Source organism: Quercus suber, unplaced genomic scaffold (assembly GCF_002906115.3).
Source record: "Quercus suber isolate HL8 unplaced genomic scaffold, Cork oak 2.0 scaffold_97, whole genome shotgun sequence".
In the NCBI taxonomy this organism is placed as follows: Eukaryota; Viridiplantae; Streptophyta; class Magnoliopsida; order Fagales; family Fagaceae; genus Quercus; species Quercus suber.
In genome coordinates, this window is record NW_027069562.1 from 205,027 (window position 1) to 215,803 (window position 10,777).

The following is a 10,777-nucleotide window of genomic DNA, read 5'->3' on the forward strand; positions in this document are numbered from 1 at the left end:
GTCCTGTTTGGGTTCATTACAGTTTAGGACCTTTGGGATCATTGTCGGGTTCGAGCATTAAGAAACTCAACCTAAACCCAACCCGTTGCCATTCCTACCATACTCTAAAGATGAGGACGAATGGTACACGACATGATATATGTAATACAAACTATCTAAGCGAGAAAGGGAGGAGGAATGAAGGGGTTTAAAAGATTACATAACCAAAGGGAAAGGCTAAACCCCTAAACCTACTGACTGCGGCCGCTTAGCTCATGTTGGCGTGCTTGCATCCGTGCCCTTTTTGCTTGCGCCTAGGAGATCGTACTCTAGCTCCATGTGTCCTCGCTCCATGTGTGTACATGCAAAGGCAAAGACTAGAAAACCAGTAGACAAGCAACAGAAGGAAAATGCGGAGGTAATAGCAAAAAGATGCAAAACGAACAAGCGAGATAGATATGACAAGCATAGCATGCCGAATACGAGCAAACAAACGGGCAAAAGGGCAAACAAGCAAGATAGCAAACAAACAAGAAAAGGGTAAACAAGCAAGATAGTAAACAAAAGATGATGTTCGTGAGGGACAAATGTTGGTTTGGATCGAATGTCCATAACTTCATTGTGTTGAAGTATGGACGACACACTAGCAAGCAAGACTCATGCATGGAAATGTAAGCAAGCGTGTAAAGATGAATATAAAGCCAACGGGTGGCACAAACAAGCGTGGTAAGCATATCATCGCACAGAGCGGAAAAGGAGAAGGTACGCACAAAGCAACTGGCATCATGGCGATGCATCCTAAATGGTTAGATCCAAACAAGGCCTCATGGGTGACGGATGTAACCACACAACCACAACTTGCTAAGGGCGTCAAATGTGGCAAAACCTGGAACTAGAGAGGCCAACACAAGTAGAAAGCACAGAAGCAAGTGAGCATAGACATGCAAAACAGGGTGATCCAAACCCTTTGATGTGGGTCGAGGTGTATGGATGATGACAAAGAACATAGGGTCTAGATCGGGTCCGAACCAATAGGCCAAAACACAAGAAAGAAAGATAAAGCAACAAAAGGGATACAATAGCACATGGCATGACAAACATAGCCTAGGTCTAAGCACACAAACATGGCATGGAGCGCACAAGCACATGGAAGACAGCATAAAGCAAGCAAAGCATAGAACCGAACACACAAGCATGTGAAGACATAGATCTAAGCACAAAAACATGTGAAAACATAGATCTAAGCACACAAACATAGATCTAGGTATAGGCATGGCAACGCATGTGTGAGTGTGTGAAAACTTAGCACATTGACATGGAAGAACATGAATCCAAGCATATAAGCGGGTACGGATGTGGATCTAAGCATAAAACATGATGAAAAGCATACGAACAGATAGATCCAAGCAAAGCATAACCATAGACATGATATCAAGCATATGAGCACATAACCCTAACATCAACAAAAAGCAAAGACAGGAACAAAACAAAGGAAACATGAGCATGTAGATCTAAACATATAAGCATGTAGAAACATAGATCTAAGCACAAAAAATGGCATAAAACATAACAACCAAGAAATCTAAGCTAGAAACACACATAAAGCAAGAAACATGCTAAAGAAAGCAATGAATCATGTTATTCAAGTAAAAATAGCAAGATAAATGCTAGAATAAGATTTAGAAGGTTAGAGGTGTGGATGATAGCTAAAAAAGCTACATCCACACCCCTAAACCCCAAATCCAAATTGTAGAACCAAGGAAAGGAAGATTGGGTACAAAAGCAATACCTTGTGTTCTTGGTGAAGAGAAAGGATCAAGAGACTTTGATGTGTTTTTGGGTATTTTTTGGTGTTTGGAAGAGAGAAAAAACGTAGAGAGAAGCTGGGCAGAAGGGCAAATTTCAAAAAAATGTGTCTTCTCCTTGGTCTAATGGGTGCCTGGGGCTATTTATAGCCTCGGGCACGAATTTTGAGGCAGTGACCCTTCAAAGGCCGCCGACCTTAAAAGCTTTCTGATCGGGTTGATTTTGACTCCCTTGGATAGATCTTTATTCATAGTTTCTAAAAGGTACGGAACTAAAAAATCGAACAGTTGGATCAAAAGTTATGGCTCTCGAAAGTTTGTGGCGCCTCGATCGGCACATTGTCCTGGTTTTCGTGATATATTGGCCGTTCTAACTATGATTTTGACCCATGAATAGTCATTGGAATGAGAATTGGATAATCTTCGCAATGGCATTGGTTTCAACCCGTTCTGACGGCCGATTCAAAATTAGGGTTTTTGGGCCCACTCCAGATTGACTTCGAGTCAAAGTTGGTCAAAGTTTCTAAAAATCTCTGAGAAGCTCGAGTTTGGTGTAAAGCTGTGAAAAAATGTCATTTTGTGAAATTTTGGACCTCGTTTGACCTTTGGTTAAACCTAGGGCTAACTAGGAGCATTTTGGTCATTTTAGCAGAAAAAGACACTTCGGGTGCTCAGGTGCCCGAACGGGTTACGCCATGTTGTTCTAGATGTTCTCATGACCCTGTATAGAGAAAATAACATTTTTGGATTTTTGGGGGTTCGGCACGCAAATTGAGGGCGGACAAAATACGGTATCAACACCATGGAACATATATTTTGCAATCAACTTTTGGTATTTAGAAAGCGCTTGATGGAAAAGGCTAAAAGGGGATGGTAGTGATTTCTTCACAAGTTAAGGACAATGCCATTTTGTGTAATATTATACATTATCTTGCAATTTAGATTATGAATCTGTTCAATAATTCTTTTACATTATTTATCATTCTGTTCCACTCTTTAATTTCTATAAACTAAAACTACAGTTTCTATAAAGTACGCCCGTTATAAGCATCTGATGAGATATCATATGACCTCCTTTATACTTTCTTATGTTGGCTATATGTAAATTAAAAATAAATAAACAGGTAAAATAAACAATAGTAGCAAAATGTAAAAAATAAGACATTAAGTTTGCACACTCTCCTTGAACCAGCACCACAAATATAAGTGACCAAAAAAAAAAAAAAAAAGAAATTGGGCCAAATTAAGAACTCCTTAAACAAGCGTCACTAATATATGTGATCAAAAAAATTAGAATTGGGCCAAATTAAGCAAAAAGGAGGAAATGATTACAACTTTTTTGTCACCACTTTCTCCATACTTCACCTTGCTATACAAAGAAAATCTACCATCAAAGTTATAAATTGTTGTTCTAACTTAGTTGGTGATATTGTCTTGGTTGATGTGTTCTTTCAAGTTACAGATTAGCTGTTAAATATTAGCATTGATTTATACCATGTAGAATATGCTATAATAGATGTAGAAGAGAAAGTATAAAATAGGGAACACAAGAACATGAGAGTTACGTGATTTAGCTTTGTAAACCTACGTCCATGGGGAAAACCCTTAAGGGATACATCTTTATTGTATAAGAATACTATAGAACATAACTTGTATCATAATGAACCCTATCATGTGTATATATAATAGAATAAAACCTATACTTCTAGTACAAGTAGGAGACTTGTCTTCCACACAAAGCAGGATTGGTTTGGGACTATTACATTGAGCTAATATGTCAAATATATCTCAAACATCCCCTTCCCCTAAAACTCAGGGTAGAAGCTCAATGAAGGATTGTGGTTGGATAAGCTTGAAAGGATCCCTTAAAGATGCCTTGAAGAAACCACAATGATATATTGGCCAATTGAGCGATTTCAGAATTGGGTTTGTTTCCCAGATTTGACTAGTTATTACTAAATTGGATTAGTGACCGATTCCCAATTGAATTAGCCAGTCCGGTTTTTATTCTGGAAAATACAATTTTGTGTGGTATTATATATTATCTTCTTCTTTTTTAATGATTTTACAATATATACATTATGTACAATTGATCATACAAGAAAAAATGTAATGTAGAGCAGACTTAAAGGAACTCAATGATATATTGTAAATTTATAATGATTCAGTAGTACACAGCTACAAATAGTTTGGGGTTTAGCGACCATCAATTTTAGAAATTGTTATTTCATTTACAGAATTAGATGCTTCACTAGTTGATCTATCTGTACTATTGTAAGTCCCTTTCAAAATAAATGCAGGTTGTTTTGGAGAAGGAAGAGGTGTGTCATTACCCAACATGAAAACAACTGTGGACATGCTTGGCCGGTCTGTTGCGTGTTCTTGCACGCACAAAAGCCCAATTTGAATGCATCTTGAAACTTCATCAGTTGAGTATGTCTCATCTAGTGAGGGATCGACCATTTTCATGGCATTGTCTTCTCTCCATAAGTCCCAAGCCTATAGAAAAGATATTCATTATACTAGGCTCAATAATATAGGCTTAATTTCTTAGTCATTTTTGATGTATGTACTTACATGTCCAATCAAAGTTGATGAAGGACCATCATGATCATAAGTACTATTCTTTTTACCTGCAATGATCTCTAGTAGCAATACCCCGAAGCTATATACATCAGACTTTATTGAAAAAAGTCCTTGCATTGCATACTCGGGTGACATATAACCACTGTTGTAACATAATCAAAAGGAAGTTATTGAGTCCCAACATAAAATGATCAAAGATATCCCTTTGAGCACTAACATACATGTAACAATTGAAGTAACACAATATGAAAGCAAATTACAAAGATATCCTTAATATTTTTTCTCACAAAGACCTGTAATTTGTACTCTCCTTAGATATATAAAAGGTAGTCGAGCAATTGGTTAAAAAAGTATATCTTTGTTTTATAGCACACTTACTATGTTCCAACGACACAATTTGTATTAACTTCAATTTGGTCCCCTCCAACAATTCTAGCCATACCAAAGTCTGAAATTTTTGGATTCAATGCATTGTCAAGTAGAACATTGCTGGCTTTTAAATCTCTATGGATAATTCTTAATCTTGAGTCTTGATGAAGATATAAGATCCCTCGAGCAATTCCGCATATAATCTCAAATCTCTTTCCCCAATCTAAACATGGCCTTTTTGCTTCATCTAAATGAAGAAATGAGAACTTGGATTAGATTACAATGCATTCGTGCTTACTTGCTTACGTGTATTATCTTGCTACTGGGAACTAATATGTTTGTAATGGAAGGATCATTTTGTAGTGATGATGAGTGGAGTTAATGTGAAAAAGAAGACATACCAAAAATTAAAGTGTCCAAGCTTTTATTTGGCAAGTACTCATAGATCAACATCTTCTCTTCTTTGTGAATGCAACAACCTAAAATTCTCACAAGGTTTCTATGTTGGAGTTTAGCAATTAGTTCAACTTCAGTTTTGAATTGTTCTATTCCTTGTCCAGAGCATTTTGATAGTCTTTTTACTGCGATTTCCATTCCATCTTGAAGCAAACCCTGCAATTAAAGTCCAAATATCATTTTTTCATAGTGACAATTGTTGAAAGAAACTCAACTTGGTGAATTATTTGGGCAAGCCCAATTGCACATAACGAATTCATACTCAATGAATACCCGTAAACATTCCTGATGGAATTTCTGATGCATTAACACACTTGAAATGAGATTATGCAAATTTTGGGACTAGTTCAATGAGACTACCTTATAAACTAGGCCAAAACCACCTTGGCCTAGCTTGTTAGAAATAGAGAAGTTATCTGTAGCTGCAATAATGGTTCTTAGATCAAATAATGGCAAATTTGAATTTCTTCTAGTTTCATCGAGCTCACTTCTACTTGGACAGCCTTCAAAGTATGGTAAAGTGGAGTCAGCACTATATGAATATGTGCTATGCCTCTTCTCTGTCATAAAACAAGTAATTAATAATGCTAGTAACCATATTTGTCCAATTAGGAATTTTCACACAAAAGCCAGATTTAATAAAACTGAGAAACACACTAAAATAAAGGAACGAAACAAAGGAAAATAAGAGGAAAAATTGAAGTTTATAATTTTATGTTTATCATTGACAGGAAATTCCATTTGGTTAAAATGCACTTTTTTAAGAGGTAAGTGCTTATGGGTGATGAAAGTTCCTTAGTCCAACTGATGGGGCTAGAGAAAATCCTAAATGTCAGGGACTTGGCTGGGCCATTCATCAAGCTTTTAGTTAGAACTTGGAAAGGGTGAAAAAAATATCTATGTGGCTTGATAACTGACACCTTGAAAGTTTTTTTTGTAAGTTTTAACCCCAACTTTGTCCACAAGGTGGTGTATGATACTGCAATTTCTGAGTTTGCAAAAGTATCCAGTATTCTGTAAGAAGTGTGATGGCGTCGGAACCCTATCGGATCAAAATATACTACCCCACAAACTTATTTCCATCAATTAAATGTAGCTAAAACAACTCAATGTACTGGATTTCATATAAATATGGAAAATTCACATGCATTTCAACCTAAAGTGAAATAATAAACAAGGATAAAGCTGAATGATGGAAAGTGGTATGGTCTAAAGCAACTACTTCTAAGCATTCTTTAATACGTTTGTCTTTGGCTGGCAGTGAAGAACAAATTGCAATTCAGAGTGGAATGAAATAAGAAACATGTATGTCTCAATTGAATGGTAGAAGCTGGTATGGTCTAAAGCAGCTTTTCCCAACAAGTCCTTATTTTGGCTGGTAGTGAAGGACAGGTTGCCCTCTCAAGAAATGATTATGAATATAATAACAAAATATATAAAGTTCTTTTTCGTTTTTGCTTCTATAAACTTTTAACGCTAGAAAAATATATCAAGTTCCATTCCATTTTAATCAATTCTTTCATGATTTATTTTGCCCATTCTTTTCTACTTTTGTCTAATTTAAGTGTATATGTGTGTGAATCTCCTCCCGGAAACTTGAACCTTGACCCTTGCTCCTCACATCCCACAAACACTAATACTTGTGGAGTAGCTATCACACCAAAGGTGTGCAGTGGCCTTTATAAACTCTGAACATAGTGTTGGAGTAATCTTGGAAGCATTTGTTAACTAGCCTCATAAATATAGAAATAGGTTAAAAAAAAATTGCTCTAAACTTCCTTACCTTTCTTCTTGTTCATTACAAACCAATACACAACTGAGACTACAAGAAGAAACATTATAGCAACAGAAACTCCCAGAATTGTCAGCATCCTCTTTTTCTGAGTAAGGCCATTTTTCTTCGCAGATTGAGCTAATAGTGTCAAAAAGAAAGAAGAAAAGAAAAATGAAATATTATTCAAATGACATCATAAATTTGAAAAGTTAATTGAACATAAATAGTTACTATTGAAGCAGTTTTATAGGAAAAAGAGAGTAAGGATGAAACAATTGGTTCAAGGAGAATACGCGATTTTACTAAACCAAAAAAAGGAGAAAATATGATTCTCTTTTTGAGGTTGAACCTATCAAAAGAACAAAAAATAAAAACAAAACAAAAACCGCAAACATGTTTTCACAACAACAATGTCAAGTGCTTCATGTAATTCTGTTTTTTGCAGCCGAAACGTGTTAAAAAAAAAAAAAAATTGCAAACCTAATTTTGTGACAATAATGTCAAATGCCAAGAATCTCCTCTTAATATAAGTAGAACTATAGTACAAATCCTCTCTTTTTCACTATTGTATATAATAATAATAATAATAACAATAAGTGTTACATAATAGGTAGGACCTACTACAAGTGATGAATATTATTGTAGAAAATTTGTGTTATTAGGCTTATATAACTCTTAAATAATATCGACTTCTCCATAGATGGTTTATGAGTTTTGAATTAGGAAATAGATAAAGTGCAGACATTGTGAAAATTTTGATATTTTTAGATGATTTAACAAAACAATATATAAATTTTTTACTACTTGGATAGTAATACTTGTTTAAGTTTGTAATATATAATTTGAGATATGACATGAATCTATTTTAATTGGAGAAAATCATTTTTCAATAATATGGCCATAGATTGACGTTAAGGTTAGTAGTATAGCTAAAATTACATGTTGAATTTGTATTCCTAATAAAATTCGGACAAAAATATACAATTGACATGAATTTTGACTAAATAACACAAGGTTTGGACTTTAACTATACTAGTCACACACCCGCATATTACACGAAATAGTACTTTAACTATACTAGTCACACACCCGTGTATTACACGAAATGGTTTGACTATTTTTTTGTTTTTTGTTTTTGATTAAGTGAAAAATGGAAATAATAGATGAGATTTATAAGTTTTAGTTTCACACCCTTCTTAAAATGATGTGATTATTTTATAAAAAAGTATAGTTGGTACAATATATTAGATTTTATAAATTAAGTTATCTATATTTGTTATTTGATAGTGTTTTAACTTTTGTAATTTTTTAAGGAAACATAATGCATTTTACATTCAATTATTATATAAGGTAAGATATTTTATAAATAATGTAATATGTAGTTGATATTTGTTTCTAGTACTTTTTACAAATGCAAGGTTCATCATTTATACATCTTGAATGACCTAAAGAGGAAGCATATATAAGTAAATCCATCACTTTTATTAGAAAAAAAATACAAAACTTTAATCAGAAAAAATGTAATTTTATTAAGAACCTACTAACATTATACTGATAACATGACATAATTATCAATGAAATAACTTCTCTTTCTACACCAACTTCTCCTCACAATGCATCATTGAAGTGGACCGAATGGATCAAATCAAGAACCTACCAACATTATGTTGAGAAGGTAACATAATTTTCAATGAAGTAGTTCATCTTCTACACAAACCTCTCCTCACAATACATCACCGAAGTGGACCAAATGGATTGAATTGAACAAAATAGATAGAAATGGAACAAATGGACTGAATTCGACCGAAGTAAATAAATTGGACCAAATGGACTGTAGTGGACCAAAAGAACTGAAATAGACTGAAATGGACTGAATTGGACCAAATAAACCAAAGTGGATCAAATGGACCAAAATACTACAATGGTGATCTGGCTCAATAGGAACATAGTAACAATCAATGATACACTTTATTTTTAAATATTATATAGATTTATAACACAAATGACATTAATTAACTTACAATTTAGGTTGTATAAATTCTTCATTGCTTGTTAGGTAGTGGTAATAGAAAACGTAGACATCTTTATTCTATTCACTTCGATTAAGTAAAAACGAATAAGATTCAAGAGGAAAAAAAATTTTATCACTAGCATTAGGCATTAATTTTTGGGAAATTAAAAACATAATATGAAGCAAAAAAGACTAGTAGATGAAACTTTGTAAAAGATGAAAGAGTACCTAATACAACCGCATCCACACGTATGTATAGATCTTGTCCTTCATCAGAATATGTTCTTGTGTCCACCAGGTCCCCATGCCATGTCAAGCATCCAATCCCTCCCTCACTCTCATTTGCACTAGTGTAAGCCATACAAGAACAGTTCCTTAAACAATTCTGCTCACACTTTTTCAAACTCAAACTCAAGTTTGCATGTGCTATTGTAGTATCTGGCACTTTCACATGTGCCAACTTCACGAACCCTTCTCCATTATTGCATGTAGACAATCCTTGTTTCTTTCTTACGCAACCCCTCACCCCATCTCTAAGATACCAATCACGAGATGACTTGGGTTCGAACCCAGGAAAGCACATGCACTCGAACTTGACCCCACTATTCGAGTCACAATAACTATTTGGACCGCAATTCAAATATTTATCGCATAACTCTTGTGGGGCAGACCAATATTCGACCCATCTAGTCTTACTCCATGTGGATCGCCGCATAATTCCTGATTCATCCACAACCATGGTAGAGAAAACTTTGGGGTCAACTATACCATACATTATGGTGATTTCATCTTGATTATTCACAAAGCTAATGTTGAACATATAATTTGATGTCATCTTGGGTACACCGCTCCATCTTAGGCCAGTCCAAGATCCAGCACGCCATAATACAATCTGACCCATGTATAAGTTTAACTGAGGGTATCCAGTTGGAACAATTCGATATGAGCAGTTTCCAGTTCCTGGGTCATCTTTGGACTTCCAAGATGTTAGGAATCGGTTCAACCCGGTGTGTCGGTCGAGACCAAGTTTCATAAACGGAAGCATAGTATTGGTGGGATAATCAAAGCTTTGCCAAATGACCCTTTGGCTGTGTTGTTGAACCAAAACAAGATTTCCAACGTCTAAGAGATGGGCCATAGACATAGAATTATTGTTTGTGGCTGAGAGTGAAGCAGAAACATTGGTGGACCAAATGAGATCAATGGTTTGGTTTTGAGTGTGGAGTATGAGGTTTCCTTGACCATTGATGGATAGGACTCCGGAAGTATCACTGAGAGGATTGTCTCTATTTGCAACCCACACAACAGTTTGTTCAGTAACTTGGTAATACCAAATTCCAACATAGCGGCGATTGGAATTGCCTGGGCTAAAAAACCCAAGTGCAAAGATTTTTTGGTTTGAGACTAGAATTTGACCATCCTTGATAGGCTGGTTGGGTGTAATGGTGTCAAGGGAAATGCAAATTGGGAAAAAAAGGGAGAGGAAAAGCGTTGTATTCCATGCAGGATTCATCATTTTTCTGATGAAGATCATATAGGTTGTGGCTGGTATCGGGGTTGATAGCCATATATATACTGAAGTCTAAGTCTTCGGGGTAAGGTAACTATTTTTAGTTATGGAAAAGCTAATAAATGCCTTAAGGACATTAATTGTTATAATATTTTTAGAAACTTTTTATTAAAAAAAAAAAAATAACTAATTTTTTCAACAAATTTTTATATTTTTTTTAATAAAATTAGTATGAAATAGTCGATTAGCATATGCCTTAAAAGCATCCATTAATGAGACCATTTTGT

General features: G+C 34.9%; 1 protein-coding gene across 1 annotated transcript; it reads right to left on the reverse strand.

Moving 5' to 3' along the window:
• Positions 1-3,960: 3,960 nt before the first annotated feature.
• Positions 3,961-10,496, reverse strand: LOC112031541 (G-type lectin S-receptor-like serine/threonine-protein kinase RKS1). The gene is made up of 7 exons (XM_065774705.1): positions 9,174-10,496; positions 6,979-7,093; positions 5,556-5,755; positions 5,141-5,351; positions 4,749-4,986; positions 4,362-4,512; positions 3,961-4,283 (listed from the first exon to the last, which is right to left on the reverse strand). The coding sequence occupies exons 1-7, from the start codon at positions 10,494-10,496 to the stop codon at positions 3,981-3,983; spliced, it is 2,541 nt and encodes an 846-aa protein (XP_065630777.1). The 3' UTR covers positions 3,961-3,980.
• Positions 10,497-10,777: the final 281 nt, after the last annotated feature.